Source organism: Nymphalis io, chromosome 4, assembly GCF_905147045.1.
Source record: "Nymphalis io chromosome 4, ilAglIoxx1.1, whole genome shotgun sequence".
Classification (NCBI taxonomy): Eukaryota; Metazoa; Arthropoda; class Insecta; order Lepidoptera; family Nymphalidae; genus Nymphalis; species Nymphalis io.
Window position 1 is genome coordinate 13,822,701 of NC_065891.1, and position 18,952 is coordinate 13,841,652.

Below are 18,952 nucleotides of genomic sequence, written 5' to 3' on the forward strand. Positions count from 1 at the left end.
CTCGACGAACAGGCTATATAATTATATATCTCAACAATAATATATCATAAAATTAAACATTTTTTTAATATAACTTATTACTTGTTATGATATCATAATTAGAAAAAAACGTGCATCTTAAACAAAATAATAATTACGAAGCGAACCATAACAAATTGATTACTAAAATGGTATTCAAAATTAGTCAACGTATAAACGAATGTCTAGAAAAAAAAACTGCGAAGTTTAGTTATAAGAATAAATAAAAACGACGACTTACTGTTTAATAAAATGTAAATAATGAGTTATGTATTTTATTAATATATTTTGAATAATTACAAATCTTGTGAATTTTATAAAGTCAGGACACAATAGATTAGATTTAGCTTAATAAAATTAAGTTAACATTGGTCTCAAAATTATTAATGAACTATAATTTTTGACGTAATAACAAAATCTTTTTTAAAATACATCGACGGTCTAGAAGAAAAGGATGAATAAATTAAAAGTATAAATTAAGCAATTTGATCGATGCCTTAAAACACTTAACGATTTACCGACAAGCGATTAACATTATTCGTAACATACCGAAATTGAAACGAAACTTCAACAACGGTTGACACTTGTGACATGTCAATTTTGATGTGGAAATGTGGACACGTATTAAATAATAATATTGGTTAAATTTCATCATATTATATCTTTATATCTCTTAATAATACTATTTACTATATTCCATCAAGAAACTGCTCTTTTAAACATACAATTAAACATAAGTGACGTGTATTTTAGAGGTAAAAGTTAAATTAAACTCCGACGCCGATGAAATAAGATGTTAAATTTTTGTTATAGTAATTAATAAACGTACAGTAAAATTAGTTAATAACTGTATACACATATTTACAAACTATTTGTTTGTCGCCGAATAGACAAGCACGAAAGTAAATACTAAAAATGAATCTTTAGAAAAAAAAATTGAATTATTCGTATAATATATTTTTAAATGAAAACAATAAAATTAAAGTAGTTTATTCTAAAACGTTATCTACTCTTTTGGGATAATTATTGATAAAAATGCACCATTAAACAGATACTATATATATTATTTACTTTTGTCAATATACCATTGTAAATAAGGGATTCAGAAAATATAGCTTTTGGCATCATAACTATTCATTACCTTTACCATATACCTTTTCATATTAAGAGAAAAGAAAAAATAAATTATTATTAAAATTTGAAAAGGAGTTACCACATCATATTTCACATAAATGATAAGTGTAGTAATTATATTTTATTTTTAGTTAAAAAGTATAGTAATAAAAATTAAAGCTTGCTTTCAATTGAAAATTATTGAAGATTTATTATTTATATTAATATAAATATATTACAATACATTTATTTACTTATAATCAAGTAAAGTTGTGGGTATTTTAAATGTATTTATTTGCAATTGATATTAAAAGTGTGTTTATATTTTAGTAATATGGCGGGAGTAGAGCAGCCTTGCTATACCCTTATAAACTTTCCGACAGACTCGGAACCACACAATGAAATGCAACTGAAGCTAGACCTAGGTAAGTTCCTATTGTTCTTTTATAATAATAATTACAAGTCAAACATATATGATCTTGTTTCTTTGATTAGTTCCTCTGTTGAGACTGAATCAACTAATGTCATATAATATGTCAAATAGAGGACCAGTTCTACTTGATATAGAATTATCTCGTTTTAAACCAAACCACTGAATTGTTGTGTGTTCAATTTGTGTTTATTATTCACATGTGGCAGATAAAAGTCTTTTATTACAAAAATTGTGCATTTAAGTGAGGTTGAATGAGCTCAACACCTTCTCAATAGGAGTGCAGGCCTTAGCCCAGCAGTGGGACATTAATAATTAACCAAAGTGGAAACTAATAGTCTAAATTTTTAGTTGTAAGATTTCACATACATATAATATAATGGATAAAATTGAATAAAAGTTGATAAGCCTTTATTATAAACTTTAAAACCTATTAACAGAAAAGGGTGACATAAAGAAAAAGATTGAAGCCCTAAAGAAGACTATTAGCATCATATTGTCTGGTGAGAAGATTCCTGGTCTGTTGATGATAATCATCAGATTTGTGCTGCCGCTACAGGATCATACTATTAAGAAGTTATTACTTATCTTCTGGGAGATTGTACCAAAGACTTCTCCTGATGGCAAATTATTGCAAGAGATGATCCTTGTTTGTGATGCTTATAGAAAGGTAAACTATTTTATGCAAATTAATGTTGAGCAGAATGTATATATATATGTATTCGAATTTACGAGTAGAACAACTGCAACAAATATATCATTTTTTTTTTCAAATTGAATGATATTGAATGATATTGATTCATGAGAAAATATTTAGCATCAAGTTTTATTTTTACTCAATTTAATACTTAAACATGACGATTTTAAAAGTAGAACGTATTTTAATTTAATTTTATGTACAGACATTTTTATAAAATATAAAAATAAAAATAAAAATGAACAAAATCAATCAATCAGCATCAAATTGCAGTTGCAAGTTGCATGTATTAAAAATATAATAAAAAATGAAAATATTTAAATATGATAAAAAACTGAAAATATTTGTGCACCTTGTTAAATATATAACAATATCACTTGTAGATCATTAAAACAAGTTTTATTTAATACATGTATTAAATAAAACAGGAACAGTAGACCATCACAGAAACCCACCGTCCACCGGTTACAAACAGTGTGTGCAAAGTTTCAATTCATTGGGTCGATCTTGTTTAAAATTTAGCTGCTAGATTTTACTCATTCAAACTAACTTTATTAAGTTAAATAAACTACACAGTTCAAAAGATTTTTTTTGATAATGTTGTTTAAATTAATAATGATTTAATATTATAAACATTTAATTTCTTATGAAGGACCTGCAACACCCTAATGAGTTTATCCGGGGCTCAACACTCCGTTTCCTGTGCAAGCTGAAGGAGCCAGAACTATTGGAGCCTCTAATGCCAGCCATTCGAGCTTGTCTAGATCACAGACATTCATATGTCAGGAGAAATGCGGTTCTCGCCATATTTACTATTTATCGGTAAACATTGCTCATTTGTTTTCTAGTGAATTCGTACATTTGCATAAAAAATAATGTATGTTAACTATTAATTTGTGGTGTAGTTATTCAAATGTCGGTAAGTACTCGACACTAATAGTTGTTGACATGTACAGCAACTTCGAGTTCCTGATCCCGGACGCGCCGGAGCTGGTGGGCACGTTTCTGGAGGGCGAGCAGGACATGTCGTGCAAGCGCAACGCCTTCCTCATGTTGCTGCACGCGGAGCAGGAGCGAGCGCTCGCCTACCTCGCCGACAGACTCGACCACGTGCACGCCTTTGGGGACATCCTGCAGCTTGTCATCGTGGAACTCATCTACAAGGTGCACGATGCTCAGCCATCATCTATGGGGCAAAGAAAATGAGATTTGATATTTATTAAGCGTGATGTTTTATAAAATCAGCTGGGACCTTCCAGGTGTGTCATGCGAATCCATCTGAACGCTCGCGGTTCATTCGTACCGTGTACGGACTGCTGAATGCGCCCAGCGCCGCCGTGCGATACGAAGCGGCGGGGACGCTCATCACCCTCTCTTGCGCTCCAGCCGCTATCAAGGTTAGCCACATGCTTATTTGAGTATTTTTCAACATATGGAGTAATTTATTAATGGACAAGCCTACCCGTTCTTATCCACTGGGCTCATGTCGATCTGAATTGTTTTCAGGCGGCCGCCGCATGTTACATCGACCTGATCGTGAAGGAGAGCGACAATAACGTGAAGCTGATCGTTGTGGGGCGGCTGAGCGCGCTGCGCGCCGCCAGCGGGGACGCGGGCGCGCGCGCGCTGCCCGACCTCGCCATGGACGTGCTGCGCGTGCTGGCCGCCTCCGACCTCGACGTGCGCCGCCACACGCTGCACCTCGGTGATGCCTCGCTGTCCGCCGCCGCCGTCCGCTCCCTCCGCTCCCTCCGCCCTACTAATCATCTCGTGCTCGTGTACAGCTCTGGAGCTCGTGGGTTCGAGACACGCGGAGGAGCTGGTGGGGGCGCTGCGCAAGGAGGCGGCGCGTGCGCAGCTCGCCGATCACGACGACGCAGACAAGTATCGCCAGCTGCTCGTGCGCGCCATGCACCGCGCTGCCCTCAAGGTGCTCTATTTGTTTTATTGTTAAATAATGTATAATATTTTTTTCCGTCTCAGTGGAAAACATATTAGCCGCTCCGCTGTAATTAATTATCGATTTACCGTTTCAGTTTCCGGAGGTGGCAGGCACGGTGGCCCCGGCGCTGCTGGAGATGCTGGGCGACGGCAGCGAGGCGGCGGCGGCGGACGTGCTGCTGTTCCTGCGACACGCGCTGCACGCGTTCCCCGACCTGCGCCCGCGCATCTACTCGGTGAGCGAGGCGAAATTAATTTCAAATTGCCAAGCTAGCTTTGCGTATCGTCAGAGTTCATCTCAAAAAACGCATAAATATCGCAGTCGTTTCACGATTTAAACTGGGAAATGACGAGGAAAGCATAAAGCGTGACTCGACGTCATCTATCGTTCAGAAACTTCTGGAGGTGGTGAGCGGCATCCGCGTGGGCAAGATCGCCCGGCCCGCGCTGTGGCTGGTGGCCGAGTTCGCGGAGAGCGCCGACAGCGCGCGCGCCGCGCTCGACGTGCTGGGCGCCGCGCTGCCGCCCCTCGCCGCGCCGCGCGCCGTGAGTACCGCGCAGTCGCCCCGGCGCGGCCGCGGCGCGAGCTTACTGCTCACGGATCATTCGCAGGAGGAGGAAGCCGCGCAGGACGGCGCGAGCGTGAAAGAGAAGGAGCCGCCGGCGCGGCAGCTGGTCACCAGCGACGGCGCGTACGCTACGCAGTCCGCTTTCAATTTGCCTAAGTAAGTGAATCACATTAAATTCGTGTAATATATGGGATCTTTGGATCGGGAAGACAATCGATCAAATGTAACGTCCCTAGTGAATGGTCAATGTTGCTCGTGAATATTGACACTGTAAAAGATTTTTTTTATATCATATATTAGTGGTTAGTGATGCAATATATACTACTTAAATTATCTACAGCTTTTTAATAATGTGTAATGTCAGGGCACCGACTGCGACGGATAGCAAGACCGGCGGGCTGAGCAGCGCTCTGCGAGAGGGGGAGAGCTTCACTGCAGCCTGCGCGTGCTCCGCTCTCGCCAAGTTAGCGCTGCGCGTGCAGGAGCCCGCCCTCGCGAACCGCGCGCTGCACCTCGCCGCCTCGCTGCTCGCGTACCACAAGACGAACAAAGGTCGGCACTCGGCGCCCCCGGCGTTCAGAAGTAACACTGACGTGCCGCGGCACGGTCCCCGACGTAACCGGTGGCGGTGTGCAGGCGCGGCCGGGCTGACGGCGGACGACGCGCAGCACGGCGCCACGTGCGTGCGCGCGGCGGCGGCGCGGCCCCGCGTGGCGCGCGAGGCGCTGCTGCACGCGTCGCGCCGCGCGCTGCACGCGCTGCTGGCGCTGCCCGAGCGCGCCGCGCCCGCGCTGCTGCCGGACTGCGAGGTGAGTGTCGCGAGTGTCGGCGGGCGGGCCGTGCGGCGGCCGCTAACGAGCGCTAACGAGCGCGTGTGCAGGCGGAGCGCTCGGCGCGCGCGGCGGAGCGCGTGTCGCGGCGCGCGGAGGTGGAGTGCGGCATCACGTTCGCGGCGCTGGCGGGCGCGGCCGCCGCGCAGCACCACGACATCTTCGAGGTGTCGCTCAGCAAGGCGCTGCAGGGTACGTGCCGTTCCTTATGTTTATGATGTAGCGTTAAATAATTATTGAACGGTTTAGTGTCGTTCGAGTCGACGATCTTATTTGATTTGAGCTCGACGCGTGCAGGTCGCAGCACGACGAGCTCCGAGCGCGGCAAGCTGTCGAAGGTGACGCAGCTGACGGGCTTTTCGGACCCGGTGTACGCGGAGGCCATCGTCGCCGTCAACCAGTACGATATCGTGCTCGACGTGCTCGTCGTCAACCAGACCGGTGCGATCCTAGTCCAAATAATTACTATCTACTTTTACTCTAGAAAACGTTCGAATGCCAACTTGTTAAATTGTTTACGTTGAATCGCCTAAGTACTGGGGGAAGTAGTATTGGGGGATAAAATGGTGAATGAAACTATGTAGGTGCTTTCCACGTAATTTTTTTGATTAGTTTTATAAAATTTGTTTTACTCGACATATGCCCAGTAGCGAACACTAACTCGAGCTTATGTCAGTGTTTGAATGCTTGCAGACGACACGCTGCAGAACTGCACGGTGGAGCTGGCCACGCTGGGCGAGCTGCGACTGGTGGAGCGGCCGGCGGGCGTGGTGCTGGCGCCGCGGGACTTCGCCTCCATCCGCGCGCACGTCAAGGTCGCCTCCACCGAGAACGGGATCATCTTCGGGAACATCGGTGAGTGGCCACGCGCCGCACTGTACACAAGGTTAATGTTAGCTGATAACGAGGCGTAGTCGTCATAATAATCAATTTGCGCGCCCGCAGTGTACGAGGTGTCGGGCGCCGGCACGGACCGCGGCGTGGTGGTGCTCAACGACATCCACATCGACATCGTGGACTACATCCAGCCCGCCGTCTGCAGCGACGCCGACTTCCGCCACATGTGGGCCGAGTTTGAGTGGGAGAACAAGGTGCGGTACTGACCAACGCATTTGGTTTTTGTTTTCATTCAGGGGAACACGTCCCTAAACTTATTTGTATTAGTTTTAATGTAACACTTTGTTTACGTGCGACTGTTTTTCAGGTGTCCGTTAATACGAATATCACCGACCTGAGGGAGTACTTACAACATCTGCTCGCTTCTACCAACATGAAATGTCTCACGCCGGATAAGGCAAGTCATTTTTGTAAATAATAATTTTTTCCTTTGCATATACTTATAAAATATAATCAAAGGCTACCTCCCTATTAAAATGAATAAATTATTATAATAAAACGATCGTCGGCACGGCAGGCGCTGTCGGGTCAATGCGGCTTCATGGCGGCCAACCTGTACGCGCGGTCCATCTTCGGCGAGGACGCGCTCGCCAACCTCAGCATCGAGACCCCGCTGCAGCGCGTCGGCGCGCCCGTCGTCGGACACGTGCGCATCCGCGCCAAGACGCAGGTACGACACATGCGTGCGCATCCGCGCCAAGACGCAGGTACGACACATGCGTGCGCATCCGCGCCAAGACGCAGGTACGACACATGCGTGCGCATCCGCGCCAAGACGCAGGTACGACACATGCGTGCGCATCCTAGCCAAGACGCAGGTACGACACATGCGTGCGCATCCGCGCCAAGACGCAGGTACGACACATGCGTGCGCATCCGCGCCAAGACGCAGGTACGACACATGCGTGCGCATCCGCGCCAAGACGCAGGTACGACACATGCGTGCGCATCCTAGCCAAGACGCAGGTACGACACATGCGTGCGCATCCGCGCCAAGACGCAGGTACGACACATGCGTGCGCATCCGCGCCAAGACGCAGGTACGACACATGCGTGCGCATCCGCGCCAAGACGCAGGTACGACACATGCGTGCGCATCCGCGCCAAGACGCAGGTACGACACATGCGTGCGCATCCTAGCCAAGACGCAGGTACGACACATGCGTGCGCATCCGCGCCAAGACGCAGGTACGACACATGCGTGCGCATCCTAGCCAAGACGCAGGTACGACACATGCGTGCGCATCCGCGCCAAGACGCAGGTACGACACATGCGTGCGCATCCGCGCCGTTACGTTGATCTGTACATAATGAAACACAACGCACACGTATACGTGCCTGACGTAATCTGTCTGCTGTTGCAGGGCATGGCTCTGAGCCTGGGCGACAAGATCAACATGATGCAGAAGTCCCCGCCGAAGCTGACCGAGCCTACCGTCGCCGCCTGAGTCAGCTAAGTCTGTTGCGACACTTAGTAGGTTACGTAGTATTGTATAGTCTATTTTAATCCAATTCGACTAGTGCAAAGTGTAAACAGGCTGAGATAGAACATTTTATCAAACAAACTGCCATCAGTAAAGCGGTTCGTTTAGTTGTCGTGTTTAATTATAGTACTCGTTGGATTGGAAGATACTATAGCTTAATTATTGACTAGAAATATTATTATTAATATATACAGATGATTTTGACCGAATGTCGTCGAAGTTATCGAGACGAGACCATTTAAAAAAAAAATTGAATATAACTTCTTCATAACTACCCTCATTTTCATATTGTTGAACATAAACATACATACAAATAAATATATATATATACACCTTATTTTATGCGTCGAAATATATATGTTTCATTCAAATATTAGGTATTAAAAATATTTATGACAAATTAATTTGTATTATAAGCCATTCCGTCAGCTCTGTAAGTTAAAATGCTGCCTTTGTGATGATTATAAAACATAAATTTTGTTAAATATATTTCTTAGATATATAAACTTTTTCTTTTAATACTTTCCTAATATATATCATATAATTTTATACTATTTATACTTTTGTTTAAACACCAAACAAAATCAAAATATACTTTATTTAAGTAGGCTTTCATTAGTACTTTTGAGACATCTTTATACAAGATTAAAGTAAATAAAAACTTTTTTTCCTACCGTAGTTATTCTTTTCCATCGAAATGTAAATACCTATGTAAGTTACATAGGTATCATAATAAAATATATTTTAATATTATATATTTGGCATGAAAATCAATGTATAACTGCAATCCGTTTTATCATCTATAAAATGTAAGTGACGAGCCTTATTTATTAATGTTTTTGTTTAACATGGGAAATTTATTGATTGGTAAATTTCTAAAGTATTTGCCAATTTTACGGTAAAAGTATGTATGCAAAAGAAAGGATTATTTGAATTTGGGAATACGGAAAAATGGCGTTAAAAGTTTTTCTTTATTTCTTTTATATATAATATATAGTTTTTATCAAAATAATCAAATCTTATTAAAAAGAAAATTCATTCGATACTGCATTTGGAAATAATAATAATGTCCTCCAGACCGATTTCGGCCACAGCGGCCTTCCGAGGCACGGGAGTGTACGTACTTCCAACTTCCAGACTCTGAGAATTTTCTGATAGAAAAACTCAATAAATTTTTATTGGCCCGACCTGGGAATTGAACCCAGGACCTCCGGGTATGCGGTCTTACATCAAGCTACTAGATCAACGAGGCAGCCAAAGGCATTTGGAAAATTGTCCCCTAAAATCATAAACAAATGTGATGATTTTTAATTACGATGTGAAATTAAGATCTTAAGATACATGATATTGTATTATGAGTTTTTGTCTTTGTTTATTCAACTATACACTATTTACATGGTAATCATCACTGACACCTTACGCAAAGATATTGCGATGAGACCATAGACAATTTAGTACTTTTTAAAGATTTGACACATTCGTAACAGATTTGTATTTTAATATGTAGTTGGAATAGTAAGGTAAAAAAACACAAAAGCCTTATGAAATAAATTAGTTTATTGTGACGTCATAGATGTTGGCGACGCAGTAAACGTCCATGTTCCGTAACGAATGATTCAACAGTATAAATAATAAAAATAATTTATAATAGAAATAAGTTAATGGATTGGTTACAAAACAGTACATTCCGACGCGTCTGGTCCGAGTCGGCGGTCTAACCCTGGTCAAGAGTGGCTCCTTGTATCTGAAATTAATACAAAAATATGAAAATATATCTTATTAGAACTTGTTACTTAATTACGTTTATTTGACATAGCCGTATAATATCTAATATATGTACATTCTACGCTGTTAAATATGTCGTCTTAAATACTTTTTAATCATTCATAAAAAATATTGCCTGCATCTCTGAGCATATACATGAAGTAAAACGTTTTTGTCTCACATTCGTTCCATTTAAATTTTAAATATAGAATCATAATAAAATTTGACCTTAAAATTCCAGTCTCAAGGCGACCAAAGAGGTTTCACTTACAATCATGACTATAATACAATACTCTAATAACAATAATTTATGCTGTGTGACGCGGTACAGTTAGCCAAATAAACACAGATAATCAAATATAATCAATAGATAATCAAAGTTTGGATACCTTTTTTTGTCGGAGAGGCCACTAACATAAATGCGATATTATTTTGATTACAACAATTTAAGAGACATTGACATTTCAAAAGGGATATATAAAAGCACAGATTAAACAAGAAGGGAAAATATTTCAAGGAAAATAAAACGTTTTTAAAGCTTATTTTGGATTAAGAATAATCATTATTTCTACCTTTAGATATATATATATATTATATATATATATATATATATATATATATATATATATATATATATATATATATATATATATAATATATGCTTTAAAACTATCACGCTTGCCAAATATTTACTCAACGTAAGATTACTCATAGAAACTAATTACTATTTACAACACAGTTAAAGATTAAATGATTAGCGAATGATGGATGGATTTGGCAACATTGGCTTGCCAATTTAATACATGAATTTTGGCGCCAATAGCGATTGGCGATTATGTATTCACTATTATATATACCATTTCAAAACAACAAGAAAGATATTGAATTGCACCTGCCTTAAAAATTTTATTATTGGATATCATATTTTCAATTTTATGACAATGAATCAGTAATGCATGTAATGTTAATGTATATCGATTATTTATGAATCGTTCAACTCACTTATTCCTCCTCCTCTTCCTCTTCCTCCTCCTCTTCTTCTTCCTCCTCCTCTTCCTCCTCGACCTCTTCGACCTCTTCAACCTCCTCCTCCTCGGGCTCGGGTTCGAAGGTAGGTTCTTCTTCCTCCTCGACTTCCGCCTTTACGTCCTCCTCGCCTTCGGGGGATTCGATATCGCCCTTCTTTTTGCCGGGCCTCTCTCCGAACCACTTAGGCAGTCTCGCTGTATAATTAACATAATGTTATAGCCAAGCGTTATTGTGTATTTATAGAATCTGTGTATTGAATTCGGGTTGCGTGTGAAAATTAAAATGGTTGACAATCGTCAAAAAAATAAATGATGAAATATATAAAAAATCATTTGTATTTTTGTTCCGTATATCGACGATATTGATGCTAATATAAATGTTGTGTTGTGTGTAATGTTTAGGACTCGTGTTTTCGTGGTAACATTAAATTGGGAATATTAACAACAGTAAACAACTGAATGACACGAGCAGTGATGGATTAAGTATATTTGGTCAATGTATGTACACTTTCTTTCACACGAGTGCTTCATAAAATTGGTATTCACACAACAAATAAAGGAAAATATCTTACTTACGCACAGTTTTTTACAATTATTTTAGTAGTTCCTATATATTGAAATTTATATTCAATCGGATATTGAAAAGATGAAAATAATTTTGAAAAGATTTCGAAAGGTTTTTAAAATTGTAAAGAATCTATATCCTGATGTGAGACTTACTCTTTTGCCTGCCGCCGAACTGGTCGGCTCTTTCTTGCCACACCTTCTCAAGGAAGTCCTTGTTCAGTTTTTCTAGGTCCTAGGAACGGTTAACACAAGGTTCAATTTCGAGGTTAAAACAACAAAAGGATCGTTATGTCGAAGTGCATCCCATGAGAAATTGTTTTAAGACATTGTCAAATGATACATGTCTATTATTTGACAATATCTATTAAACAACCTTAGTGATATTTTATAACCTATGATACTGATGCAAGAACATGCCGGGGTCACGTGGACATGCCATACATTGGAGCAAATATGGGGAGATAAACAACATGACTCCATTTCCGCATCTTACTTTTCGTGCGGTTCATGAACTCTTCCATCCTCTCTTTCCACGTCTTTTCCAAAACCTCAGCTGCTATAGTATCGTAACCCTGTATTTAAATTTGCTCATTTGAATTCAGAAAAGCATTTAATTTTATTGTGATAGTTTTTCACATAATCCTTGATTTCCATCTATATTGTTAGGGTTTCATATTTGCTAAACAAAACTCACAATATAAGGATGAAAAGATTCTAAAGAGCTGTTCTAATTTGTAGAATTAAAACGGTAATTTAAGTTGTATGTCTTCACTTTTAAATGCTGTACTTACACCCTCGAACAATTTCTTTTTGTCATCGTAGGAACGTGTGTCGACGCGTCGCTCGTACTTGGACGCAACTTGGATTTTGGGCTATAAATGAAAAAACTCATGAGTTACGTATGAAATTTTGGAAATATTGATGATTAAAATTACATTATTGTTTTTATACTCACGGGATGCTTGCCTGTTAGCGCCTCTGGGTCGAGACCTTTCTTGAGGGCCTTGTGCCTCAATTGTTGTTTCTGTCTTTCTTTGAGCTCTTTTAACTGTTAAATAAGGTAAGTATTAGAAATTGTAAAAAAGCAATGCAAATTATTTAATTTACGTAATTACTCACGTCGTAGTCCTGTCTCTTTTGCCTCTCCTCGAGATCGTATTTCTCTGTCTCGAGTTTGATAATGCACTCCCATAATTCGACGGCCTTCTGTCGGAGCTTGTCCACGGAGAGACCTTCGATATTAAGGGGCTTGATGCGGATCGACAATGAGATCTTCTTCTCTTCCTCAAGTTGTTCCTTGGTCTTGTTGCGCTCGAGTTGAGCGCTAGTAATGCCGAACTGTTAAAAATATAACATGACGATAATTATTTACTTTACTTACTTGTGTTTAATTTTGTTTTTGTACATTGTTTTTTTTACTGAAACTCACGTTCTCATTCTTCTTCTGAATAGTGAAGTTAGGACCGGTCTTGCTGGCATCCTTCATGGCCTGAAGCATAGCCTGGCGTTTCTTCTCGGCTTCTTCGAGTCGCTGCCTCTTCTCTTCGATGTCACGTTGTTTCTTTTCTTCGGCTTCACGGACTCTCCTTTCTTCTTCTTCCTTCTTCTTTTGAGCGAGGCGCTTCTCTTCCTCAGCGCGAGATACCTTAACAAAATGGTTTTATTAAATATTTTGTTTAGTTTATCTTGGATTGAAATTTTATTAATCCACAAGTTGTAAATATATGAATTACCTTGCGCTTGGCCTGCTTCTCTTTGAGGCGTTTGAGCTCATCTTCCTCCTTGGCCCGCTGTTTGCGCCATTCGTTAATGTACTCCTTCAGTTGTTCGTCCAAGTCCGACCGCTTCTGGTCTTGACGCTGTTTAAAAAAAATGTTTTTATTTATTAATAAATTTAGATAATTTATTGTTCTGACATATTTAACATATTTTATTCTTACTTTGTAATATATACATAAGTCAAATATTATTATATGTAATAATTTGTCAATTATCTTACCTTGATGAACTCTGGGTCTCCCTCACCCCTGAAAATGAAAGTCTAATGTCAGAATATAAATCTCGTGGAATAGTTTATGTTAATGTTAAAACCCGCAACTGTCACGGTTCACAATACATATAGCGTTTGTTACGATGAAATTATTATTTCTGTCTTTTAATAGGTTTTTGTTTTTCTTATTTAGAATACTTTGTGTTGCTTTGGTAAAGTTAATGTGTCGTCAGCTTACTTTTTGTTATATAAAGTTAACACTTACAACATATGACCCATTTCTTTAAAAGCTGTACAAAACGTAAACAAAGAGACGTCAACATAACCTAATAAATAAACGTCGATTTCTGCGGTATACATAACATCTTATTTAATATTTTTGTAGTAAGAAAAACACATCGATGAATCGTCTACTACTGACAATGTAATTATCAGGGTGTCGTAATTCGATTATATGCTTTTAATTTGTTTACCTTTTATACAAGTTGTAATTAAATGGCATATACACTGTTAAGTCAGTATGTACTACATGTACTTTGCCATTAAAAATAAACAATAATATTATTAAAACATTTGTCAATAAAGCATGTATTGTTCTGTGTATCTGGTTTGTAAATCGTTTTAATTTATTTGTGTAAATTTGTCGATTATGAAATATTTTTATTACTTATCGAGGACAATGGTTTACATACAACAATAATATTACGTATTAGACATGCTTTAGTTGAAACGGTATCATCGTGCAATTAGTTATTAAGGAAAAAGTCTTGAGAACTCTTCGAGTTTCCCGTTGACCGACATCTGATTTGTTTGCGGGACGGCGCGGGCGCAACGCGATAATTACAAAAATAGAACGCCAACCGGCGATAAAAATAGCGTTCGACCACGGTTGGCTTAATCGTTTATTCAACGATCGTGTGGTCGGACGCGATTAATCTAGAATTAGAGAAATTTTCTCAATGTGTATATGCGCCCGGGCCTCTTTAGGTTAATATTAAGGTTACTCAGTTAGTGACACCACAGAGAGCGGTGCAACTTACGCGATCGACGGTCTACTCCTAGAAACAGAAAATGACAATCAGCCTCTACTACACTTTACAATTTACTACTCTTTAACTTAAAGAATCACAGATAGATAAATAAAAAAAAGCGGTGAGAGGATTATTTCGCGCATCCAAAATAAAAAAAAAAGTTACGTGTGTTTGTAACATAATTTTTAAATTTTGTAATATCCTTTCAATTGGTTGTTCATTCACCCAGTGCAATATATTAATTTCGTTTCCAATCTCAGCGTTGCACGATCTTATGACCACATTCAGTCACTAAAAGCGAAGCGTTTCATCTTAAATTACACTAAATGTTTATAATACTTACTCTTGTTTGGGAGCGGGTCTTCAATGAGTAACGGCAACAGCGGCGTAAAAGAAAAAAATACACCAAATTAGAAACTTATATATCTTAAAACCATTATATTTTGTATATTACACTTCACAAAGCACTTCCATATTAGAATGATTAATTGCACATACTTACCTGTTACCAAGACGATCATAAAGATCTATGGTATTTATTAGATGTTAAAAAATGTTTTCGATATTAATAAAGCGTTTTTGAGAGCAGAGCTCCTATGGATAGTTGAGAATCTGAAAGCAATAAAAGCGAAGATTCAGCACTAGAAGCGCTAGACGGGAGTCTAATCTTAGCCTAAATAGCGAAGTGAGTGCAAGTGTCGGATCAACGAAAGGGCACGCCACTTACTTCCTGTAACAAAAGAGAGAATAGGGGTTGGTGAGGGCGTGCAACTAACGTAACTAAAAGTAGAGGATATGATAAGATGGGAAAATTAAAATGTATCTCGAATTTACATATCGAAATTTATCACTAAAATTTTGTTCTCTATGATCTAAAGAAAATTGGCAAATAATTCTGCGAGGCAGAAAGTCTGGGCTTAATAAGCTTGAAAGTCTAAAACCAAACGGGAGTAATGAAACTAGACTTTGGGGGGGGGGGGGGTGGACGCTGATTGCAGCAGAAATACTTACGTCTCCGGGACTTCTTCTTCAACTTCCTCCTCCTCGGAGCCACTGTGGAATATATCAATGATACAAAACTGTTCGATTAACGCGATACACGGTGGATGCAATACACTTTCATATTGGGGGTCATTAGCATAGGTTAGTAAGAGGATATTTACATCTACAGTTGAAAAGGGATTTTGATAAAGTTGATAGAATTGTCTGTTATAAGTGTAAGTATATATTTAGTGTTGTGTTGTATTACGTATTTTGAAATAGCTTAATTTGTGTAAAATTGATATTTTGTATTGAGCGATGTGGAGTTTTGATACTTACGAATATTCCTCTTCGTCAGACATATTGGTGATTTATTAGTCTGCAAAAAAAGGTTTGTTATTTAGTTGTGAATATTTCGGTAAAAGTTATTTCCCTTTTATATTTATAGAAGTATAAGCTAACTTAAAACTATTAAGCACCGATATCTATACCCGTAGTCGCTAGTGATTTGATTTTTAAACGATTGAAGAATAAACGAGTTCATTTTGGTACTCAAATGTAAAAAAAATATATATTCCATAACAAAAATTAATTTGTTTACAAAATTCTTAGTTTGATCTTAAATCTTTAATTTGATGTTATGATGACTCTATATATTATGGTTATATTAACATATATACATGTATAGTAAACTAATTAACCGTCTGTTTTTGTATTTGTAAAAATCAATATATATGTTGATAAATTACGCAAAAATCATTGAAACGGTTTTGATAAAACTTAGTTGTTGATACAGGATATTAGCTAACACTATCATACCTAGAATCAACGTGTGTGATAATGGAAATGTAGTGGTTTCAAGGTTCAAATATCGAAAGTGAACGTGAACGCAGTCGTGAACACAGCAACACGTAATATTAAAATAGCATATAGGTTGCCTGTCAATACTCATACGAGTCTATCTCATTGTTTATGAAGTTCAATCTATTTTGAGCGGTTTTATCTTTCCGACCATTAGGCGCACCCACGTCCCGCTGGCTTCTTGGCAAATGTTCAAAGCTACATCAAAATTGGATTGTTCGTCCAGTTTAGTTACGCTCGCGGTGCCGATTTCAGTATTGCTATTTATTAATCATGCGCCTACACGCAGGCCCCTACCTACTTATGTTTGGTTCTGTCTTAATTGATTTTTAATAAGGAATTATATTATTAGTGTAACGTGGGAAAAAATGTTTAAATTGGCGTAATAATAATAAATAAAACATTAAATCCCAATATTTTGAAATAAGCAAACACATAGTAATTATTCAATTATTACCTGCATACTAAATAATATAATAATAGTTTTTTTTTTACTCAATAAAAAATAAAATAATTTAATTAAAAGGGAATTCTCGTATGAAAGTTTAAAATTTTTATTTATAGAACACAATATATTTTTTTTAAATTATAACATAACGAAGGATCCGAAACAAGGTCCTCTACATAAATTCAAAATGGTATTTTTGTAAATATAATTTTTAAAAATAACTGAATTTTTATTAGATATGTATGAATTTACCAATTTCTTGAGAAAATCTCAATCCTAGTGTACAGTGTGTAGTGTATGATGTTTAAAAAATATATTTATGTAACGTGTGTGTAAGAGGTGCGGTAACGTAATCCCGCACGCTAAAGATGGCAATTCTATTTCGGCGCGCAGCGCCACCCGATTTGGCACAGTTCACGCTGCGCTTATTTTTAGGCCACTACAATGCAAGTCCTTTTCGTACTGAAACTTTTCTCCAAACTTTTTATTTTCCAAAAACAATTCCGTTTTCGAACGCACTAAGGGCTCCTACACACTGTACATCTGGACACTGGCACTACACGGCACGGCACTTACGTCGCACGGGTTGAAGGCGGTCACTCAGTCACTCGGCACTGGTTCTTCGACCGGCAGCACAGCGACGTTGGAATGTGGAGTCCGCGGCGACCGGGGCGGCTCTGACCGGCCCGCGCTGCGACCGCGCCGCCGCGGCTGCCCCGCACCCCGCGGGATATATTTAGCCGCAGTCATTTTTGAGCCGAACGCAGCCAGCTCCGATTTCTAAAGAGCTCGCTGAAACCCTGCACTCGCGATTCCAACCTAGCAGGAGGTCGTGAAGGGCGTGGCTTCACACCTAAACGTCCGCTCCTGACGGGAGGTTCTTGTTGCAGCCAAGTCGCTGGATAGTATTAAATGTGCACGAACATACGACCATTAATAATTATAATACTTCTTTTATTCAATATTTTTGTAATAAGTTACTTCATTACTACATTTTGGCAATAGCCGTTTATGTAGCGATTAGATTTATTACAAAATTCTTTGACTCCCGATGATGTCAGAAAGTGGGAAAACGGTGTGTAATTTATGTAATATATTAATACACATTTTCGTATATTTTAAGGGAAATTGAACATTTTAAGAACAATGTCAACGCGATACTATTAAATTTACTATCTCAATAGTGACAATGCGTTATTTATGAACATACCATAATAAAAACTTACCATAATAGTAAAATCTTGGATGACAATTATAATACGTATAGATTGTTGTCTATGTTATGTTTTCATAAAATTGTTATATAATAAGTCATTAACAGTAACAGCCTGTTAATGTCCGACTGCTAGGCTAAGGCCTCCTCTCCCTTTTGAGGAGAAGGTTTGGAGCTTATTCCACCACGCTGCTCCAAGGCGGGTTGGTAGAATACACATGTGGCATAATTTCAATGAAATTAGACACATGCAGGTTTCCTCACGATGTTTTCCTTCACTGTCTTAATAATAAGTCATTGTTTGTGTGTAATATAATAGCAATTTTATAAACTGTTAATTTTATCATTGCGTACTGTCTAGAGATGTATATGATGATTTTTACTTTTAACTTATTTTAAAAAGGCTGACGAGCAAATGGGCCCTGATGGCAAGAAATTACTTTTGTCATAACCACTGGCATTATAAGAGGTAAAAGTGAGAGGACACTACGCGCTCCTCGCTTTCTCCTCGAAGGGAGGCTTGTGCCATATGGTCGCTCGCATCAAGAGCGACTTGTATGGCACCACCGCACCAGTCGTTCACCATGACCGGTCAGTACTTCAAATAGTTCTTACCAACTGTGCCAGGGTGCAACACAAGAAGGTGACTGACCTGGATCCCAATCAGACGGGCCAGCACTAAACAAACAAGCAAGGCTTAGTAACACAGGTGATCAAAATCTAAACTCGTAGATATTTAGCATCGTTTTATCATCCACAACCTTAAGGCTTCTTTACACCGTTAATGCAAGAGAAGGAGGAGAGGAGTTTGCAGGGACTACTTGCTGGAATCTATAAAGATAAAAGGTGCTTACTATTTCTACGTAATAAAATCGCCGCACCGTCGTGGTAGCGACGCGTGCTGACGTCGTGTATATGAAACCTGTCTTTACAACCCCTACTTACCTAAAATAGGCGTCCTTTTTTATAGAATAGGAAGGCGGACGAACATATGGGCCACCTGATGGTAAGTAATCACCAACGCTCATAGACATTGGCATTGTAAGAAATGTTAACCATCGATTACATCACCAATGCGCAACTAACCTTG

At 39.1% G+C, this 18,952-nt stretch overlaps 2 protein-coding genes across 9 annotated transcripts; one reads left to right on the forward strand and one right to left on the reverse strand.

The window, feature by feature from the left end:
- Positions 1-592: 592 nt before the first annotated feature.
- On the forward strand, positions 593-8,483 carry LOC126781795 (coatomer subunit beta). Of its 3 annotated transcripts, XM_050506833.1 has the most exons (21): positions 593-773; positions 1,462-1,556; positions 2,002-2,231; positions 2,911-3,080; positions 3,215-3,422; positions 3,518-3,655; positions 3,765-3,963; positions 4,043-4,188; positions 4,295-4,435; positions 4,593-4,745; positions 4,812-4,924; positions 5,133-5,320; positions 5,405-5,577; positions 5,649-5,790; positions 5,896-6,039; positions 6,292-6,453; positions 6,544-6,689; positions 6,803-6,892; positions 7,013-7,276; positions 7,721-7,757; positions 7,860-8,482. In XM_050506833.1, the coding sequence occupies exons 2-21, from the start codon at positions 1,466-1,468 to the stop codon at positions 8,000-8,002; spliced, it is 3,078 nt and encodes a 1,025-aa protein (XP_050362790.1). In that variant the 5' UTR covers positions 593-773; positions 1,462-1,465; the 3' UTR covers positions 8,003-8,482. The 3 variants fall into 3 exon arrangements, with proteins under 3 accessions (XP_050362790.1, XP_050362789.1, XP_050362791.1); XM_050506832.1 differs by having other exon boundaries at positions 4,593-4,924; positions 7,860-8,483; XM_050506834.1 differs by lacking the exon at positions 7,721-7,757 and having other exon boundaries at positions 4,593-4,924; positions 7,013-7,165; positions 7,860-8,481.
- A 1,035-nt stretch (positions 8,484-9,518) lies between these two features.
- Positions 9,519-17,382, reverse strand: LOC126781613 (troponin T, skeletal muscle). Of its 6 annotated transcripts, none has more exons than XM_050506537.1 (14): positions 17,226-17,382; positions 15,680-15,719; positions 15,371-15,412; positions 14,703-14,720; positions 14,369-14,386; positions 13,338-13,365; positions 13,072-13,197; positions 12,768-12,983; positions 12,458-12,676; positions 12,294-12,386; positions 12,130-12,210; positions 11,832-11,910; positions 10,746-10,966; positions 9,519-9,723 (listed from the first exon to the last, which is right to left on the reverse strand). In XM_050506537.1, exons 2-13 carry the CDS (start codon positions 15,700-15,702, stop codon positions 10,746-10,748), a joined length of 1,164 nt encoding a protein of 387 aa, XP_050362494.1. In that variant the 5' UTR covers positions 15,703-15,719; positions 17,226-17,382; the 3' UTR covers positions 9,519-9,723. The 6 variants fall into 6 exon arrangements, with proteins under 6 accessions (XP_050362494.1, XP_050362493.1, XP_050362496.1 ...); XM_050506536.1 differs by lacking the exon at positions 11,832-11,910 and adding an exon at positions 11,492-11,570 and having other exon boundaries at positions 17,226-17,381; XM_050506539.1 differs by lacking the exon at positions 14,369-14,386.
- Between the last annotated feature and the right edge of the window lie 1,570 nt (positions 17,383-18,952).